This window comes from Eurosta solidaginis, chromosome 2 (assembly GCF_040869045.1).
Source record: "Eurosta solidaginis isolate ZX-2024a chromosome 2, ASM4086904v1, whole genome shotgun sequence".
NCBI classification, from domain to species: Eukaryota; Metazoa; Arthropoda; class Insecta; order Diptera; family Tephritidae; genus Eurosta; species Eurosta solidaginis.
In genome coordinates, this window is record NC_090320.1 from 189,118,523 (window position 1) to 189,141,344 (window position 22,822).

Below are 22,822 nucleotides of genomic sequence, written 5' to 3' on the forward strand. Positions count from 1 at the left end.
CCGAGATATCGACCAAAATGGGGACCAGGGTGATTCAGAACATCATCTGTCGGGTATCGCTAATTTATTTATAGATGTAATACAACGAACAGTTTTCCTTCCAAGATTCCAAGGGTTTTTGATTTCGCCCTGCAAAACTTTTTCATTTTCTTCTACTTAATATGGTAGGTGTCACACCCATTTTACCAAGTTTTTTTCTAAAGTTATATTTTGCGTCAATAGACCAATACAATTACCATGTTTCATCCCTTTTTTCGTATTTGGTATAGAATTATGGAATTTTTTTCATTTTTCGTAATTTTCGATATCGAAAAAGTGGGCGTGGTCTTAGTCGGATTCCGGCCATTTTTTACACCAATACAAAGTGAGTTCAGATAAGTACGTGAACTGAGTTTAGTAAAGATATATCGATTTTTGCTCAAGTTATCGTGTTAACGGCCGAGCGGAAGGACAGACGGTCGACTGTGTATAAAAACTGGGCGTGGCTTCAACCGATTTCGCCCTTTTTCAACAGTTATCGTCCTAGAATCTAAGCCTCTACCAAATTTCACAAGGATTGGTAAATTTTTGTTCGACTTATGGCATTAAAAGTATCCTAGACAAATTAAATGAAAAAGGGCGGAGCCACGCCCATTTTGAAATTTTCTTTTATTTTTGTATTTTGTTGCACCATATCATTACTGGAGTTGAATGTTGACATAATTTACTTATATACTGTAAAGATATTAACTTTTCTTTTAAAATTTGAATTTAAAAATTTTTTTTTTAAAAAGTGGGCGTGGTCGTTCTCCGATTTTGCTTATTTTTAATAAGCAGACATATAGTAATACAAGTAACGTTCCTGCCAAATTTCATCATGATATCTTCAACGACTGCCAAATTACAGCTTGCAAAACTTCTAAATTACCTTCTTTTAAAAGTGGGCGGTGGCAGTTCTGCGTCATAAGTTCAACTCACCTACCAAGTTTCATCGCTTAATCCGTATTTCGTAATGAATTATCGCACTTTTTCGATTTTTCGAAATTTTCGATATCGAAAAAGTGGGCGTGGTTATTGTCCGATATCGTTCATTTTAAATAACGATCTGAGATGAGTGCCCAGGAACCTACATACCAAATTTCATCAAGATACCTCAAAATTTACTCAAGTTATCGTGTTAACGGACAGACGGACGGACGGACATGGCTCAATCGAATTTATTTCGATACTGATGATTTTGATATATGGAAGTCTATATCTATCTCGATTCCTTTATACCTGTAAAACCAACCGTTATCCAATCAAAGTTAATATACTCTGTGAGCTCTGCTCAACTGAGTATAAAAAGGCATATGTGTGTAACATAGATAATGTACATGCATGTGTGGCATACGATAGTTAGGGGTTAGGGTAAGAAAAATATCTATAATAAAGGCGCTTTACGAAACGGAAACTGTGAAGTGAATTAATTGCTAATTTGCACATATACGTTTAAAGAGAAACGTTACGAACATTTAATTATATAAAAGATTTTTGATAGATTGTCTAAATTGGCAGTATTTTCGCAAGCACTTCGGGTGTATTTATCCAATGAAAAGTTTCCTAGTGAAAGTTCATCTACCTCTCGGAATCGGCATAAAATATGTAAAAATGGCACAATCGTCAAGTATTTTGTATGGCATTAAACGTTTTGTGGAGACATTAACTAAATAGAAGGGGATCAGAACGATTTTCCTTTTTTCCAAACTTTTGTACTTTGCTCTACCATATCTCTACTGGCGTACCATATGTATATACATATGTATATTGTAAATTTTGTTAAGACTGAAATTGTAAGCCTCTTTTTTTGAAAGTAGGCGTGGTCCTTATCCGATTTTGACCGGATCTATATATAATACCATAATCCATATTTCTGCTAAATTGCAAAGTGAAATCAACGGCTCACGGCACGGGTCATGTTTGTATTGGACCGCATGCGGAAAGGATTGGCGTTCCATTTAATGATTATTGTAGAAGCTGCGGCAATGAAGAAGAACCTGAAACTGTTAGGCATCTACTCTGTGAATGTCCAGCGCTCGGTAGAAGAAGGCAACGTTTTATGGGCAAGATGTTTCTCGTAGATCTGACTGATATAGCTGAGGTCAATACACGATGCTTAGTTAGCTTCACAAACTCAACGAAGTGGTTTGATTAGGAGAGGAGGAACAAACCCGCGTGGTTTCACAATGGGCCTATAAAGGCCTAAGTGTGCCGCTTCAATGTGGACGGCAGCCCCCGGAACCTAACCTTACCTAACCTATCGTAGCCATTTATTTATCCACTATAATAGGCTCTTATGAGCGGATGTTTATACGAAAATGTAATAAAGGCCGCAATCGCGTATTACGATCCGTGATCGAAGACGATATTTCAAATAACAATAGCTCAGGAAAACTGAAACGGATGGAATAAAATGTGGGAACTAGTGACAACGCGCACTAATTCGATCTATAATTTATTGTTTTTTTCATAAAAGGTTGACGGTTTCATATTTATGGTTTGAGTGAAAATCGTGGAAACGTGATGCGAGCCTTGATAAAGCTTAAGACAACTTTGTTATTTTACATATGTACACTTCAAAATTAATTTATACACACCTCTAAGTCGGGCACCCAAATTAATTTTTGTCGCACAGGTATTCGAGTTAAATTGTTGTAATCGATTGGGTTCCAGGCCAGTTTCGGATCTCGCCATGCCTATTATAATAAAAAAAAACATATGTTATGCAATTTATGTTCGAACACATTTTGATTGGAATAAATGGACTTAAGCGACTAAAATATAAATCTACAGTAGATGACACAAAATTAATAAAACCAGTTTTAATTTATATAAATTTAAAGTGCCGTCTGGATAGCTGATTCAAATTTTGATAGGCTATCCTATTATAAATAGCGAATCACAAGATATAAAGAGTAAAAGATATCGCAATATGGATGGCAGACATACGAAGCACGAAGTGGTTTTGTGTATTGTATTTGTGCGGCACAGCAGCTTAGTGTGTATTCGCACGCTACGAAGGTGCTTTGTGTTTTAAAGCCCCGTCACAAAAGCAGTTTTTCATATAGATGCGTTTTACTCAATCTTATGGATTATGTAGATTGCACGTATTTTTATGGAGAACGGTAGAATGAGCGACACTGGCGCCATCTGATATGGAAAAGTAGCCAACTCCCAAATTTTGTTGCAAGCAAATTGTTGTCGCAATACTATTAATCCCCAAATGTAAAAATGAAATACAACCCTGCACAAATTTGAGTATTCTTATTCGAATTTTCTATTTGATCAAATAATAAAATGTATGTTCAAATCCTCTCAATTTATATGTCAACTTCCAATACTTGCAATTAATCTTTATATACTTACAATACATGTACCAACACATAAATGAAATTCAAATTATACATATGTATCAACTGAAACGAACATTCTATGAAACGAAATGTCCATTCGCGGAAAAATTTCATAGAAGAGAACATCAAATTTCTTTAACACGCACACGGAAATCAAATTGAATAAATTGATCAATAACTTTTTATTTGGTTAGTTTTCTTTGTGGGCATTTTTGTCTACATTTGTTTAAAGAAATTTGTTCTCTATATCGCGTACTAAAGTTTAAATGTTTACGAGATTACAAAAAAGGAAAATTACAAAAAGCCAGGAGTCATTGAGTGACAAGTCGCAGTACGATTCATCAAGCGAGATGGAAGAACAGCAAGCTGACCAGTCAGGAGGTGCGGAGAATTTAGCGGGTGCTTCAGTCGTTGCCATTGCCAGTGACCAAATCGCATTGTTGGTTTCTAGCATTGCGTCATTGCAAGCATGTGTAGAAGCGCTGCGAAGTGATGCAATTGGTAACAGGCAAGAAATCGGAGTCAGCTTTGTCAACGCTGCAACTCCCGAAACCATGAAGTCGCCAACGCAAACGTCAACGTATATGCAAGCGCAGTCAGCGCAAAATCAATCACAAATGCCAGCATATATGCAAGCGCAGTCAGCGCAAAATCAGTCACAAATGCCAGCGTATATGCAAGCGCAGTCAGCGCAAAATCAGTCACAAATGCCAGCGTATATGCAAGCGCAGTCAGCGCAAAATCAGTCACAAATGCCAGCGTATATGCAAGCGCAGTCAGCGCAAAATCAGTCACAAATGCCAGCGTATATACAAGCGCAGTCAGCGCAAAATCAGTCACAAATGCCAGCGTATATGCAAGCGCAGTCAGCGCAAAATCAGTCACAAATGCTAGCGTCTATGCAAGCGCAGTCAGCGCAAAATCAATCGCAAATGTCAACGTCAAGTCATGCGCATTTATTATCGCAAAATCAGCCGTCAATACAACAACAAGAAAGAATTCAGCCGACACCATCATCAACACATATGCCGCTAACGCCAACGCAAACGCCTACCTTGAACAGCGCCGCCTTAACTTTCATGGATAATTCTGCCGTCAAGCTATTTCCATTGCCAAATTTCGATGGCAATCCAGAAGATTGGCCTTTGTTTTTGGCCAATTATAATGATACAACAAATTAATTCCATTATAGCAACAGGCAGAACCTAATGCGCCTTCACAAAGCGCTGCAAGGTGCTGCTAAGAGAGCCGTCACGTCGTTGCTTATCTACCCCGAAGATGTTCCACGGGTCATTCAGGAGTTGGAATTCAACTTCGGTCGTCCGGAATTACTAATTAAAGCACAACTGCAAAAAGTACAACGATTTCAGCCTATAAACGAGAATCACTTAGATCAAATATTGGATTTCTCGAATCGCGTCAGAAATATTATTGCGTTTTTTAAATCAGCTAGGTGTTCACATCATTTAATGAACCCTACGCTACTCGAATGTTTAGTTGGGAAGTTACCGCCATCCAAGCAGTATGAATGGAGCCAAAGAGCAGCAACTATTGTACCTTTTCCAACAGTGGAAAACTTTGGTGAGTGGTTAAGTGAAATAGCTAAAGTCGTTTCTTTATTGCCAGGAGTGTCAGATGTCTCGCTTCGGACTATTCAAGCTAACGTATCGCAGTCAACGTCGACTGCGCAGTCACGCACAGTAACACGTCACAATGGATCTGCTACAAATTCTACATGCAGAGTCCTGTATAATAACGAGGTACAGTCTGAAACGAAGGGTACATGCATAAAGTGTGGACAGTCACACAAACTAGAAGATTGTCGTCAGTTTCTATCGGGTGATATACCAACAAAATGGAGTTTTGTCAAAAACAACAGATTATGCTTTGGGTGTCTTCGTAAAGGGCATAGTCTGGGTAATTGTCGCCAACGTAAAGAATGTTCATATAATGGTTGTAAACGGATGCATCATAAGTTGTTGCATTTGGATGCATCTCAATTAGCTCCAACCCCTGAAGAAGTGCAACGTGTATTAAATTGTCATGATGATAAACAATCAACGCTTTTTAAGATATTGCCAATAACATTGTCTGGGCCAAACGGAAGTATATCTGTATATGCAATGTTTGATGAGGGTTCATCTATCACTCTTTTAGAAGAGAACGTCGCTAACACATTAGGTCTACGTGGTCAAACCATACCTCTGACTTTGCAATGGTATGGTGAGAGTCAGGTTAAAGAAAATTCTAGAAAGGTTTCAGTCACAATCAAGGGTAGTTATGCCAAATATAATATTAAAAATGTTCACACGGTAAGGTCGCTTAATTTACCAATCCAGTCGTTTGAAAAAGAAAAGTTTGCTCACCTTCAGTCGTTGCCCGTAACAAGCTATTATAATGCCAAACCTGTAGTTTTACTGGGTCTCGACAATAGTTATTTGGGTATTTCCAATAAAACGGTCGATGCAGGACCAAACAAGCCTATCGCAATAGCAACTCAGTTGGGGTGGGTAGTATATGGACCACTCAAGCAAAGCCAAGAAATGCATCCACGCGTGTTGCATGTCCACAAGAAACAGTCATTACAAGAGTTGCATAAACTGGTGAGTGAGTACTACTCAGTTGATAGTTTTGGTGTACGTAGCACTAACATTATATTGGAGTCCGATGACAATCGACGTGCCAGAGTGATTTTAGAAGAAACAACGAAAGAGTTGGATCAAAAATACGAAGTTGGATTGTTGTGGCGCAGTGATCACACAACACTTCCATTTAGTTTTGACATGGCATATCAGCGCTTGAGAAACCTAGAGTCGCGTATGTCAAAAGATAGTAATTTCAACACAAGATATAGAAGCGAAATTGAGAAGTATGTTCAAAAAGGGTATGCTAGGTTATTGTCGCGAGATGAGGTTGCACAAACAAGTCCAACCACATGGTATTTGCCACATTTTGGGGTAGTAAATCCACATAAGCCCAACAAGCTTCGAATTGTGTTTGACGCAGCCGCTGCCACATCCAATGTTTCACTTAATTCGGCTTTGCTCAAAGGGCCGGAACATGCACAGTCACTTATCGCCGTAATATACAAATTCCGTCAAGGCTCTGTAGCAGTAGCGGCCGATATACAAGAGATGTTTTCCCAAGTAGCCATAAGGGATGTCGATCAGAACTCACAGCGATTTTTGTGGCGTGATGGGGATTCGTCAGAGCCCGTTCGAGTATACGTAATGCAATCCATGATTTTCGGAGCCGTGTGCTCGCCATGCTGTGCAGAATATATTAAAAATTTAAACGCCAAGAAATATGAGTCTGTTATGCCACGAGGAGCCACCGTCGTTGTTAATAATATGTATGTCGACGATTTGGTAGTCAGTTTTGCGAACTCAGTCGAAGCTGAGGCAGTCGTAAGAGAAGTTATATACATCAACTCAGCAGCAGGTTTCAAATTGCGGAACTTCGTGTCAAATGACAAATCTTTACAAATCAAACTGGGGAGAGAAGGTGACACATCCGTAACATATGTTGATATGGAACATAAATCAGCTGCCGATAAAGTTTTGGGCATGTTTTGGAATACCCTTAACGATACCTTCGAATTCCACGTTAAATTTCACAAAATTTCACGTGATGTACTAAATTGCAAACGACCGCCTACGAAAAGAGAACTTCTCGGTATTGTTATGGCCATTTACGATCCGTTTGGATTTCTCGCAAATATAACAATATACATCAAACTTTTGCAACAGTCACTCTGGAGATATCAAATCGAATGGGATGAGCCACTGCCACAACAACTTAACATTAAATGGACGTCATGGTGGGAGTTTTTCCAAAAGGTATCGAGTTTCTCTGTCCCACGCTGCTATTCTGAAAGATTAATGTCAGCCAATGAGATTCAACTGCATGTGTTTGTCGACGCGAGTTTCAGCGCCTACGCAGCTGTAGCATATTGGCGAATAAAAACAGGTAGCAATGTGGATGTCGTCTTCGTCGCAGCTAAGTCAAGATGCGCTCCTGTAAAGGGTATGACAGTCCCTCGTTTGGAATTACAGGCGGCAGTTCTTGGAGGCCGTTTGCATAAATCCATAATTGAATGCCATGACGTAAACATTGATCGTGTTGTTTTCTGGAGTGATTCCAAAACTGTTTTACTCTGGATTAAGTCCACCACTAGAGAGTATAAACAGTTCGTCGCCAGCAGAATAGCAGAGATTTTGTCCACCACTATGTCGTCTCAATGGAGGTGGTTGTCAACAGCGCTTAATGTAGCAGATGATGCTACTCGAGGTAAACTAGTACCACAGTTGATCCAAATCACAGATGGCTAAAGGGTCCAGCGTTTCTACAATTGGAAGAAGAAGAATGGCCACAAGAACTAGCAGATTTCGTACCAAATGATTGTGCCGCAGAGGAGAAGAGGACCTGCCTAGTCCTGACATCGCCAAAGGATGAGTATATAATTAATTTTAAAAAATTTTCTTCTTATTTGAAGGTTCTCAGAGTCATGAGCTGGGTACAACGCTTCATTTCCAACGGCAGACACCGGTGCCGACGTATCGGAGAACTCAAAGCCTCAGAAATAGCAGAAGCAGAAAAAACACTGTGTCGCCGCGTACAGGAGGAATGCTTCGCCAGCGAATTCGCCGAACTACGCTCAAAACAAAACGTATCTAAGTCCAGTCACATATATGCATTAACGCCTTTCGTCGATGATGATGGTCTTCTAAAGGTTAATGGTAGAATCGACGCAGCATACTGCCTTCCTGTTTCAGCACGTCGCCCCATCATTTTGCCACAACATCACTATTTTACACGTTTAGTCGTCACATATTTGCATGAGAAATTTCACCATCAAAATGAAAGTCTTACGATAAATGAAGTTCGCCAAAAGTTCTGGGTACCACATGTTCGTTCAGTATTGAGTTCCGTCAAGCGATCGTGCCTTATATGCCAAGCCAATGTCGCCAAGCCAAACACGCCAATGATGGGTCAGCTGCCAGCTGATCGTTTGACGCCTTTCGTCCGTCCGTTTAGCTACGTAGGTGTCGACTATTGTGGTCCATTTCAAATAACAATTGGTCGTCGTCGTGAAAAACGTTGGGTCGCACTTTTCACGTGTTTAACAGTCAGAGCCGTTCATCTGGAGGTGGCAGAAGACTTATCAACAGATGCGTTTTTAATTTGCCTACGAAATTTCGTCAACCGCCGAGGTATACCAATTCGACTACGTAGCGACAATGGGACAAACTTTATTGGTGCGCAGAAAATGTTAAAAGATGAAGAACGTTTATGGGACTTTACCCAGTTTGAGAAAGAATGTGCAAAACGTGGCATCGAATGGATTTTTAATTGTCCTGCACATCCGTCCACTGGAGGGTGCTGGGAAAGATTGGTCCAGTGTGTGAAACGGCTTTTGCAGAGAGTCTTAAAAGAGGAAGCTCCACGTCTCGAAACCTTTAGAAGCACATTGATTGAGGCCGAAAACATAATTAACAGTCGACCACTCACAGACGTCCCAATTTCACCCACGGATGAAGAGCCCATAACACCAAACCACTTTTTATTTGGTTGCCTAAATTCAACCCAAACGCCGACTAATGACGAAGAAAACGTTTGTTTGAGAAAACAATATCGAATAGCGCAAGCACTAAAAGACCGCCTTTGGAAAAGATGGACCTGCGAATATTTGCCAACATTATTGTGTCGTTCCAAATGGAGGGAACCAGTCGAGCCATTGAAGTGTGGCGATTTAGTAATAATATGCGACGCTAGTCTACCTCGTAGTCAATGGATAAAAGGGCGAATCAAAGAAGTAATAACAGCAAAAGATGGACAAGTGCGATCTGCAGTAGTCAAAACTGGTCACGGTGAGTTACGAAGACCAGCCAGCAAGCTAGCCGCTTTAAACGTTTGTGAATCTCCATAATGATTCACCTGGAGGTGGAATGTTGTCGCAATACTATTAATCCCCAAATGTAAAAATGAAATACAACCCTGCACAAATTTGAGTATTCTTATTCGAATTTTCTATTTGATCAAATAATAAAATGTATGTTCAAATCCTCTCAATTTATATGTCAACTTCCAATACTTGCAATTAATCTTTATATACTTACAATACATGTACCAACACATAAATGAAATTCAAATTATACATATGTATCAACTGAAACGAACATTCTATGAAACGAAATGTCCATTCGCGGAAAAATTTCATAGAAGAGAACATCAAATTTCTTTAACACGCACACGGAAATCAAATTGAATAAATTGATCAATAACTTTTTATTTGGTTAGTTTTCTTTGTGGGCATTTTTGTCTACACAAATCATAAGAAGAAGAATTTGACATTTGCTTTGGCTAAGGATGCTGGCACACTTTGCAAGTGTGTTTCTTAAATACAACTCAGCCAACATTAGGAAGGTAACATCGCTAACATTGGCGAAAGAAATAGGGGGTTCTTATTATTATCATTATTTATTTATATTCTCATTGTAGCTTGGAACTAGATAGTGGGGTATTTAAATGAATAGAACAAAGTAGGAATTGATTTAGTATAATGAGAAAATTGTCGAATAACGACAGATAACACGACTCAGCAAAAAAAAGTTGTTCTTTTGTCCTAAAGTTTATTTCATGATTTTCTGGTGTATTATAAACAAAAACGAAAAGAAAATAGGTTTTTTCGGTTTAAAGTTTGCTTTCGTTACATATATATGTGGGCAATTTATTAAAGTTCGAGATATAAAATATGAATTAAATAAATCTCTCATACTCTGTGAAGCACACGAAGCATATTTTGGATGTCCTGTTTGGAATCAAGACAAGACATGGGCTCCACATATTGCTTTTAGTTATTGTAAAAGATGTTTGGAAGGTAGGCAAATTTTATTTAAATAGTAAATTAAATAAAGTAGACATATTCATTTCTCTTTCTATATTTTAGGTTGGTATCGAGGTGAGAAAAGATCTATGAAATTTGCAACACCAAGCATCTAACGTTGGGTTAGGTTAGGTTGAACTGGCCGGTCCATGAGGACCTCATATAGACTGATTGAGTCCGTAGTGTTACCAGAAGTTTGTTTTAACGACCAAACTGAAAAACCCTATCAAAAACCAAGACCTATGTTATAAAATAACTCCGTCCTCTTGGAAAATACTAGAAGATTCCTAGGACTTAAGCCACTTGCTGCTTCTATATCTGACAGCTGTATCACTCCTAATAGCTGGAGTCTTAGCCTGGCAAGTGCAGGGCACGAGCACAGAACGTGGGAACCCGCACTTCCTACATCTGCTATCACTGAACAAGCCTAATTTAAAGGCATGTGACGCCAGAAGGCAGTGTCCAGTCAGAATACCCGTCATGAGTCTACATTCCTCTCTTTTTAATGATAGAAGCAACTATGTTAGTCTAAGGTTGTAAGACCTATACATAATCTTCGACAATTTACAGCCCCGCGCTTGAACCCACGCCTTTCCCGCTTGGTCGATCATGTGCACCACTCGCCTTCGCTTAATCTCGCCCAATCTAATTGGGACGTCTACGGAGCAAGCTTCAAGGGATGCGCCCTTTTTAGCTAGTTCGTCCGCTTTTTCATTCCCATCTATTCCCATTTGCACTGGGACCCAATATAGATGTATGCTTCTCCCTGTCCCGATTCTCTCCAGATACTGCTTACACTCTAACACGCATTTAGATGCTGTGCTATGCGAGATTATTGCCTTAATTACTGCTTGGCTGTCAATATAAAAGTTAACACGGTTGCAGCTTAAGCTATTCTCTTCCAGGGTTTCTTCTGCTTTGGTTACGGCTAATAATTCCGCTTAGAAAACGCTACAGTAATCCGGCAGCCTGTAGGATCTGCTTATTTCCGGATCAGCGCAGTATACCGCAGACCCTACTCCTTCCACTACTTTGGAACCATCGGTGTACACATGTATCGCCTCGTCCGCCATTTGCGCACCCTTGAGCCAACCGTCCACCTCTATTGTGCCCTTAAGATCTCCCTCGAAGTGCAGATAGGGAATCAGGTAGTCTGTTCGTCTTGTGATTGATGACGCTATACTACTGTGGCCATATGGTCGGCGCTCAAGCTGCCCCGAAGCACCGAGCCTGGCTGCGGTCGTTAATGCCTCGTTCTTTGCTACCAGGTCTACAGGTGTAATGTGCAGAATGGCATACAGTGCAGCCGTCGGGGTTGTTTTCAGGGCTCCCGTAATGCTAAGCATCGATAGTCTGCATACCCCCTCTAATTTGTTGAGGTATGTTGTTTTTAGTTTGGCTTTCCACCAAGCAAGAACTCCATAGTATAGAATAGGGCTTACAATCGCTGTAAAAACCAAATGAGAAAGAGAGGGCGATAGGCCCCACGTACACCCCAGCATTCTTTTACATGCATAGAGTGGCGTTGAGGCCTTCTTGACCCTCTCCTCCACGTTGAGCTTCCATGACAGCTTACTGTCTAGGATGATTCCTAGATATTTTGTGCAAGGTTTCTCCTGTAAGGTCACCCCTCCTAACTTAGGCCTGGTCCAATTTGGGACCTTGCACCTCTTTGTAAACAAGACCATATCCGTCTTCTCCGCATTGACTTTCAACCCGACATTAGATGCCCAGGTATTAATATCCCGAAGCGCCCGATCCATCAAAGAAAAATCGTTGGAAGGTACTTTCCACTTATGACAATTGCAACGTCATCTGCGTAAGCCGTAAGTTTTACGGGCCCCACATCGAATTGCCGCACAGCAGAGGCGATAGCACCCCTCCCTGCGGCGTGCCCCTGACCACTGATTTCGTGGCCTCGTACAATTCCCATTGTGATGCAATCTTTCTGCAATTTAACATGCAGCCGATCGCCCATTTGCAACATTATTGAAAGCCCCGGCAATGTCCAAGAAGACTCCTAGAGCATAGTCCTTATATTCCAGGGATTTCTCTATGCTTATTACCACCCTATGCAATGCGGTGTCTACCGACTTGCCTTTGGTGTACGCATGCTGTGTTGTGGAGAGCAGCTTTTCATCCACGTTGGACTTTATGTACACATCTATCAGCCTCTCAAAGGTTTTGAGCAGAAATTCTGTTAAGCTAATGGGTCTATAGTCTTTGAGATACACGTGACCGATCTTCCCTGCCTTTGGTAGAAAAGCTACAGGAGCAGTTCTCCAAGAGTGCGGTACATGATTCAGTCTTATGTACCCATCGAATATTATTTTAAGCCATTCCACGACCGCCCTACTTGAGACTTGTAGCATGGCCGGGAATATACCATCTGGCCCCGGCGATTTAAACTTAGAAAACGTCTTCACTGCCCACTCGATCTTGATATCGGTCACCAAACCCGGCACTACTAGTTCCGTTATCGAAGTGTGAGTGATGTCTGCTGGCTCTTCTAAACCGTCTCCCGATGGGAAATGTGTATCGAGAAGCACCTCAAGGGATTCCTCACTATTACGTGACCATCCCCCGTTCTTTTTCTTTATTAGTCCCTGGACTATGTTTCCCTCTGCTAGGACTTTTTTCATCCGTGCTGTTTCGCTGGAGCACTCTATGTCCATACAGAAACTTTTCCATGAGTTTCTCTTCGCCCTGGTAATTTCATGCTTGCGGATCCTCAGTAGATCCCTGTACTCGTCCTGACATGCTTCGCTTTCCGCGGTATTTGCGAGCTTAAACATTTCTTTTAGCTGTCTTCTTAGAAGACTCAGCTCATTGCTCCACCATGGCGGCTTTGATTTTCCTCTCAATCTTCTTACAGAGTCATAAGCGTCCTAGTTAGGAATTCATTAGACTCATCCAGTTCCTCTACATTAGCAACATCTTTGGGTTGTCCCAGTTTTTTTTTCTACATGTTTCTGGAATTTAGTCCAGTTCGTTGACCTTGGGTTTCTAAAGGTTCCTCCCTTCTCTACCCTCTTTAAGGGGATGCTGAAGCTGATATACGCATGGTCGGAGAAGGATGGTCTACCAAGAACCATCCACTCATACCTAGATATATAACGCTCGGAACTCAATGTAATATCCAAAACATTCCTGGATGTTGGACCAATGTATGTAGGGACATTTCCCCTGTTGATTATCTGCAAATTGGTTTGCAGGATGTAACAAAATATAGATTCTCCTCTCTCGTTCGTATCTGCTCCTCCCCACGCATTGTGGTGCGCATTTGCATCTGCGCGTATGACCAACCGCCCTTTGCGCCCTTCCTCCTGTACTAGCCTTTTGCACTCCATCGGTGGAACCTCCGCAGCATGGGCCATGTAGAAGGACGCCACAATAAATGCCTGCTTATGCTTTTGCTCAACGGCCACCGCTACGAGATCCTCAGTGGTGTAGTTAGGCAGCATATATGAATGCAGCTGTTTCCTTACCATTACTACAGCTCGCACACGTCCTTCCGTTTGCGCGTAGTAAACGCCAAACTCGCGCGCGCTAAGTCCAGAAACCTTTCCTCCCGATGAGAGTCCCGGCTCCTGGATCAGCGCCACGTCAAACGAACCGTCCTCAAGGGTTAGCAGGAGTTCGCTCGACGCCACTTTACTGTGTTGGAGGTTTATCTGTAGGACTTGCAGCACCATTGAGCTGTTTGTCCCCCTCCAACACCTTCGTCTTGACGTCGTCGTCCTCCCCTTGCCCTTTTGGTTTAGCGTATTCGAGGCCCCCTTCAGCCTCTCATGACTGTTGTGCCGGGTATTCCTCTGTGCGAGTCACAACACCATTTAGCGGTTGGTCCTCTTCTAGCACGTTCGAGGTGACGTCGGGGACCTCCACCTGTCTTTTTTCCCTTAGGCTTTTGAGGTCCTTTTAGACTTCGCCCACCTCTAGCGTGTTAGGGTTTTTATCCTCGGGACTTCTTTTCCTGAGTCGCATGTAAATTTTGCCAGTACCAAAGGAAATTTTACCAAGCTGCGTGTACAAAATATCCTCCGCCAGCTTGTTTATTTGGAAGATGTAGAACTGACCATCCTCGGTAGGCCGAGATACAGTAAGTACCTTCCAATCCTGTGTCGGTATGTTCGGATTCTGATTCTGCAGAAGTCGCAGTGTATCCTCCGACTTCATCACGCATGGTATCCATACCTTAACTTTTGGTACCATGGGGATTTGCGCTTTATCCACCACCTTAAACCGCGCGTTCGTGCCTAGCCTTTGGAGTTTTGGAACCACTTCCTCCAGCCACCGCAAGCTCGCGATGTTGTCGCACGCTAACATCTTCACACCATTATACCATCCCCCCGAATCAAAGGTTGGAAGAGGCTTACTTGGTTGTTCCCGCATCATCTTAGGATTAGCTAATAAGCTCCCTTTCCACAGATCTCCACCTTTCAGTAGTCATTTGTCCGACCAGCGCCACAGTCAGTGACTGCTTTGCCACATCAATCATCTTCTCGGGAAAAGCAGGAGTCTTAGTGTTTTCTCCCTTTGGCACCTCCGAGAAAACCGGAGTCTTAGCGTTAACTCCCTTTAGCGCCTCCGAGAAAGCCGGAGTCTTAGCGTTATCTCCCTTTGGCTTATCTCCTACTTCCGTAGATGGAACTTCCCTCTGACTCGCAGCTTTCGAGGTAGTTGCTACCTCGCTATTGGAGCCCATCTGCCTTACAGCTTTGGGCATACTTGTCTTGTCTATGCGAATGCCCTCCCTCGCTGCTCTAGGACTGGGTCCTTTCTGCCTCTTGAAAGCAGGCTTGTCACCTTCCGCCAAACGTTGCCTCTTCATTCTGCCATTCGACGCTTCTTCCTCCTCGTACAGGTGGCAGAACCGAGGGTTTCTCGCAGCAAACCTTTTGAACTGTCTTCGACCTAATTTTACCGCTTCATGGGCCCATTCCAAGCGCTCCATCTCCACTCCTGTTGGGTCGACCACTGCTCCCAAGCGTTGTACAATTCTTAGTGCTGCACGGTACTGCGAGAGAGCTCTTTTACTTCCTCTGCTCCGTACCCTTCTCCACTATTCTACTCCGTTTTCATTCGTGTGCTTCTCCAACATGGAGTTCATTGAATCAGCACTACTCTCGCTCCCCGAGCCCGACGCATCGCTTAATTCGTATTTGTCGCCCTTTGATTGCGACTCAGTCCTCCTCTTTACATCGTCCTTATTACAATCAGGTAATGAGTCGTTCACCTTGGTCGTACGACCACCTGCCCGACAAGGCGGGCTCAGCGGTCCAATTTTATATACGGGGAAGAACCGTCCGCCACAGCAGCGCCCCTTACTGTGGTAAGGCCATAAATACTTACCGAGGTGGCCCGGTATCGGGAAGGCTCCGTTCGAATACAGCCGAATTTATCGTCCAATAGGCACGGTCCGCAGAACACCCTAGATTAGGGGGTTGGCAATTCTTGGTCACCGACATCCCGCCGCCCTCCTATGAGGCGAAACGGCGTAGATGTCAGTCCTAAACAGCTCCGCCTCATAGTCGGGCGCCATGGAGTTCGGCTAAGCCCTCACACCAACGACAAGGTGCCTACCCTAGTGAGGGAAGACCACGTTAAAGACTGCTACTTTTGCATTGTGAATCCGAGTAAAAGACGTAGAGGTAAAAATGCAAAACCTATAGAATATCCTGATCTTGAATCTTCTTCTGCTCCAGTCGCACAAGATCTGACACGACCAGTACTAGAGCAACCGAAAAAATTATCGCAGAGAAGTGGATCATCTCTTACTTCTTATAAATGTAATGCCGATAAGGAGTTTTTACCGACAGCAGAACAACCAAAACATCATTTCGTCACTACTGAAGATTTTAATGATTTTATTAGAGATTTTAATTTACCAAAAAGTAAAGCAGAGCTTTTAGGCTCTTCTTCGAACAACGTTATCAAGGCCAATATAATGAAAACATGATGGGAGACTATATTTGGGGTTTATTGGGGGATAGTACCTATGAACATAAAAGAAAAACTAAAGTGTACACTTTTAAATCATTTTCCACTTTTTTGTAAGTTATTTCGATATTAAAACTCGTTCAAGCGGTTTCCTAAATAGGAAAGCAAACTTTTTCATGCCATATATTTTTTTCGTCAAATTACGACCTAAAGAATTGAAATTTAATGCTTTGAAGTCAAAGTAAAATTTTTTGTTGACCCGTGTAATAAAACTCGCAACACGCATTTTCAGAAAAGTTGTTGTTTAAAACTAAAAGTTTTTCAAACTTTTATCAATAGTACAATTTATAATTATAAAGTTTTCTTTCCACTCGTGTTTAAGGTAAAGGTGAGGAATGGCTCTTACACGATATGTAATCCAAAGCTCTATAGTTGCATGGATCGATTCTATGCTTAGGTGTAGAGTTGTCAACGCGACTTTAGGGACTGGTTCTATTGGCAAAATGACCTCCAGAGGCACCCCAAGGCGGGGTGCTATCGCCTCTCCTCTGGGAACTGGTGGTCAACGAAATTCTTGTAATCTGTAGGAGAAAAGGAAGAAAGGTAGTTGCGTACGCCGATGGCTTAGTGATTCTGATCACAGGCAACTTCTTGCCAACTATCAGCGAGCTCATGGAAACGGCACTTTGCGACATTTCGCGATGAGCAGGGCAAAATAGGCTGGGGGTAAACCCCACAAAAACCGAACTTGTCCTGTTCACGACAAAGACAAAGATACCCTCCTTCAACTTACCGAGGCTAAACGGCACAACGTTAAACCTATCTTCGGAAGCGAAATATCTTGGAATTACACTCGATTCCAAATTAAGCTCGAGAAGGAACATTGATATGAGATCATAGAAAGCTCTAGCAGCATACTACGTCTGCAAATGGGCTTCACCGATACTAACAAATGGAGCTCTGGTCTGGTGGAAGGCACTAGATAAAAAGAGAAATCAACAAAGGATTGGGAAGGTACAAAGGCTGGCATGCCCGGGAATGTCAGGCGCCGTGAGCACGCAACCCAGGAAGCGCTAAATGTAATCTTTCCCTAGACGCCTTTACAAGTGTCCTGCAGAGATTAGCCGCTAGAGGAGCTCTACGACTAAGAGAATCCAGTATGTGGAAAACCCCTAAGCACGGACACGCGACTATTCTGGACGATATGACGAAGGGGCAATTAAACGGAATAATAACCGACCTAACATCCAAAACAGACCACATCACAGGGGGTTTGGACTTCCTTCAAGGGAGGAATGGGAAGTAGACCTAAACAACAGCAGGGGCATCACAATATTCACCAACGGCTCGAAAATGGGCAGGTGAACTAGAGGTGGGATGTACTCAATACATCTACAGTTAAGCCAATCATTCCGACTTCTTGGCTCATGCAGTGTATTCCAAGCCGAGGTCTATGCCACAGACAGAGCGGCAAAGCTGCTCCAAGATATTGCGGTCTCCAACATCGACGTAACAATCTTTGCTGACAGCCAAACACATGATAAAATCAGACATCGTGCGGAGGTGTAGAGCCTCTCTGGCTTCTATAGGTCACCTCCCTGGTTCTCTGGTAACAGCGGCATTGAAGGGAACGAACTTAGACATATACGTATGCCATTTTAAATTGAAAATGAATGATATCTTCTTATTAAAAACATTCTTATATTTTGAGAGCTCTGTAATGTAAAAACATATCTGAATGTGAGATTTTTAATTATTCTCTTATCAGCTAAGCAAAAGGTTTACCAGGTACGTTGATACAAACACTTTGCTCTTTGCTGTATCTATAAGCATGGTAATACAGAATCTCCATACATTCACTAGCAGGTCCGAACTTTGGTTTACTTACATAATTTAAAAAGAATTTCAAGATGTTTCATAACGCATTCTCTCCTGTTCTTGTTGTTGTAGTAGCAGTATCTTTTTCGTTTCCTCCCTTTTATATCTCATTAGCCCTTATTATCTTCCTATGTGTCAGACTGCAAGCAATTTGCCCAATAAATACATTTGTATGGAATAGGTCGGCCCCTAAAGCTACCTATATACCAAATTTCAACCAAATCGCAAAAGAAATGAGATTTGTAAACACAAAACTCGTTCCTAGAGAGCACAAATGCATGCACACTAATTTTTTATTTCAATGCGGACTAAGAGTTTTGTGTATTATTGTGCCGCACAAAAACAATACACAAAACGAATTTGAGCATCGCCAAGTATTTTATTATTTTGTGTTTGGTAGTTTGGTAGTGTGCATCGTCGTGTACTACACAATTGAACTGTGAAGTTTTGCAAGGATCACCCTCGATCTCAACATTGCTGCTGTGCTTATGGGCTCAGCGGATACATTCCATTACCGTCACTACATCTGCAAATTTCCACTGACAGCAGATACTTGAAGTAAATTGTGACACATGACAACTGACGTTACATTTATTTTGGTATTAAAATGTAGATTACATTGTCAAAATAATAATAATTTGTTAGCTAATAGCATTGCTTAATTCAAAACCAGTGGCGTAGTGAGGGGGGTGGGGGGAGCATCTTGCCCTGCGAGCTACACACAGGGGGTGCCAAATGGTCCGCAAAGCAGAACTTCCTGGATAATTTGTATTTTATTGTAACTGATTTCTGGAAAAAATTTTATATACTAAAAAATGCATGCATATATCCGGAACACTTGCGACAGGTTGTGGAATAATTGAAAGCATATACATATCTCTTTTTCCCACGAAAAACGTTAACATGGGAATTGTTAAAAAATGCTTTAACAAAAACTGTCAAACGTAAATCAAAAACAAAATGGAGGGCCAGAATACAAGCGGTTAGCGTTATCGTTGATGGGCTAGAGAATATAGTAGAACACTTAGAACAGATAGGAGAGTACACTAACACCACAAGTGACACCAGAAGCGAGGCTACAATTCTGTTGCAAAATATACTAAAATTTAGTTTCATAACATTAGTTCATTTCTGGTATGAAATTTTAAGGAGGATTGATAGTGTGCTGTTCACATTACAAGTTCCGGGGATGAATTTTAGAGAAGCGTGTCATGATCTTAAATCATTAACGACTAAACTATCCGAAATTTGAGCCACTCTCTGTGAGGAACCAATAGAAAAAGCGAAGTCACTTTGTGAAAAATGGTATATTGAATAGTAAAATGTGTAAAAGCGTCGCAAAATGCCCGGAGAATCGGCTAGAGATGTTGTGAAATTTCTGGCGTTACGGAAAATGTTTTCGATCATCTCCAACAAAAAGTGCGTAAAAGATTTGCACGACTAAATGACTTTAATTATAAATTTTGATTTCACTTAGGTGTTGGAAATTTGTTAAACAAGGATAATAACAACTTACAAGAAATTGTAAGAACTTGGGTAAATTTTATAACACAGCTTTCGATGGAATATAACTTTTTACCAAAATATGTGACTGCAAAATATTTCTTCGTAGTAGAAAAGAAATTGAACATAAAACTCTGTTAGAATTACTTATTTTTATAATCTCGTATGGAGAAGATGTTTTTCCAAACTTGCGAGTGGCACTTCAAATACTCTTGACTATCTCAGTATCAATTGCTAGCTGCGAACGTTCATTCAGCACAGTAAAACTAATTTTGACATATTTATGATCAACGATGGGACAAGGTCTGAAGGTATACTATTAGGCTTTTCCGGTCTAAGTTTTTTTTAAAGTGCAAAATAAAATTACATTATTCCACTTTTCTAACCCAACGTTTCACTAATAACAAGGTCGCCTAAGTGGCCTAACATTATTAAGTGTGGAAAAATAAAAATTTAAAATGATCAGACCAATTCTAAATATTCTCGCGGATTTTTTTATTCCCGCGGAAAAATTCTTCCAATTCTTTTCTCCTAGGGAGAAGAATAATTGGGGAATAGGAATTTCGAATTTTCGAACTCAGCTGTTTTGTGAACTGAAATATCGTTGCGCATTTCTTATTTCGTTTAAAAAATTGAAAAGTTTAATTATTGTTGCAAATTTGTTTGAAATTAAGAAATAAAATATAAACAATGCACAGTATTGCATTTCATGTGTTATTCACTGAAATGAGTAATGATTTTATGCCACTGCAACATCAACAGAGGAGCATAAGAAGAAGAAGACGGCGGGATAACAAATCCGCTCGAGTTGCCTGCTTTCATTCAGCAAAGCAATTTTCTGGCGGCCAAGTCGGTTTGAGTTCGCCTTTCGCCATATGCCAAAATCTGTTTAAGCCTTCTTAAAAATCCTTGCGCAATTTCTGGATGGCTGCATCAAATATACCAAGAGCTCTTCTGTTGCTTATGATATACTTTTCTACTTAAAATAAAGAATATTGTGGTTGTTGTTGTTGTTGTATTAACAGTGAGAATATTGTGGTACAATGTACATTCATATTTTAGCACAAATTTGTACAAATAAGTGTTCTTTCTTAAAAGAACCAATTTCCTTTAACTATTTTGATGCATTCCCTATGATTTATCAAGTGAAAAAACTCCTACGAAATGGCAGAGAAATCTCCCTCTCCCTCACATTCATAATACCTACTTTTCTCCCATAACCGGTTTCCGCTTTTTCGAACATTGTTCAGAATAGGAGGAGAGGGAGGAGTGAAAAAACTCACAAGGAATTTTTATTTAGAATACGAAGAATGGGAGAAGGGAAAAAACTCGCACGGAATTTTCGTTTAGAATCGGGCTAGATATATTTTGATGATTGAAAAAAATAGTTTGCCCGGGCGCAAGAAAACCTCACTACGCCACTATCTAAAACACCACTTTTTCACAAACGAGTACTATTAACGGCAAAAAATAAAGTGCAACATACATACGCCACGTAGCTGACGTATTTCAAAAGTGGATTCTATTATTAAAATAATAACGATTTTTCAACTAATAACATGGCTTAACATTCAACGCCATATTTTCACAGACGGCAAAAAGTAGTAATAATAGCGCATCTCCACGTAGAGGCTTAACTGATAAGATTTATTAAAACTCATATTGTAACCTGTACTGTCTCCACTGTAGTTCTATTTGTCGTTTAAGTTTTTCATATTGAATAAACTATAAAGTGGGGCCACAGTTTCAATATTTGTAAAGGTTTTCAGCCAAAAAAGAATAAACGTTTTCGAATGAAAAACATATATTTTCATATATTTTACAATGCAAAAACATATTTGAATATTCTACTCTGATACAATTTTTATTTTACTCAAGTCTGGCAATACAAATGTCAACTTTGAAATCTTAAAAAAATTTCTATCGAAACTTTTTGGACTTGTATATGTTCTAGTAACCACTGTGTGTAATTTGATAACTTGTGAAAAATTCTGGTGTACCTGATAAGAGTGCAGACTATTTAGTCAAAAGTTCCGCTTCTTTATTTAATAATTTGGGAAAATTTTAAACAACGTGACATCAACGTAAATCTCTTCAAAGCCTTTTCTCCCTGGAGTGGGATTCGAACCCGCACTCCTACGATAGTTGAAATGGTTACAAACGCATTCACCTACGTCATGCTTTAGTTGTTGTAAAGTTTTTCCCAATTGTCTTCTTTTGCATATATTATTCTTCTACACATCATATACTTCGTATGTAATTATGTGTTGAAGTTATGCATGTTGGTAAGGCGGTTTCAGAGAAACTTGGTATTGTTGCTGTTTTTGTTCTATTTATAGAACTACAACGAATTAACCAAATGTTGTCTGTTTGTATGAGTTAATTTTTTTTGTTTAAATGTTCGAGAAACAACAATAGTTGTTGCATAAGTCAGACGACACTAATGATCGGCAACAAATACAAAAGCTGGCCAATTAACGAACCAGCGAACACCACCAATTACAGTACTGAAAACCAAATCTTAGTAGCCATCGATCAGAACAACTAGAAGCTACTCACTCTGGCATCCTAATATATAGCTCATAATGAGGAGTTTCCTTTAGTGGAGTTCACAAGCTTAGTGGAAGAAGAATGAAGGGTTGGTCATAGGGAAGGTGGCGTTACAAATGACAAATGAATTCAAAAACTGCTGCTGCCTTAAAATATTTTCCTATGAAAACATTACATGACATATGAATTTTAGGTTGCCATACCACAAATATTGTTATGATTGAAGGTTTACTGAAGATTTAACTGAAATGTTCTTCGTTTCGAGATTTAATTTTGTATGAAAAACTTGCAAGATTTAACGTTAAATCCTTTCAGTTGCTAGATGATACGTTGCCACTCTGGCAGTAACCATTCAAATAAACATAACCAACTTAGCTGTTGTATTTGTCCAAGCAATAATGAAGTAATTAAAGGCCTGGCAAAGTTAACATAGTCATAACGCCATAGTCATGATCATATTTTTACTTATCCATATCAATTGGCATCAGTTATTGGTGCCTTAACCTAAAAATCTTAAAATTTCCATTAAAATGAAGAAAACGCAAAAGATTCATACAACATATTTCACAAATAATAAGTCTCTTAGTGAAAACGAGCGTGCTTTGCACAGAGTATATTGACCTTGATTGGATAACGGTTGGTTGTACAGGTATAATGGAATCGAGATAGATACAGAGTTCCATATATCAAA

At 40.5% G+C, this 22,822-nt stretch overlaps 1 protein-coding gene across 1 annotated transcript in view; it reads right to left on the reverse strand.

Annotated features, from left to right (window-relative positions):
- The window catches only part of LOC137242495 (neuronal acetylcholine receptor subunit alpha-10-like), a 140,710-nt gene that overhangs the window by 81,885 nt on the left and 36,003 nt on the right, over positions 1–22,822 (reverse strand). Inside the window, exon 3 of the mRNA XM_067769782.1 lies at positions 2,616–2,714. Coding sequence (XP_067625883.1) covers positions 2,616–2,714 — 99 coding nt within the window. The remainder of the gene's footprint in view (positions 1–2,615; positions 2,715–22,822) is intronic.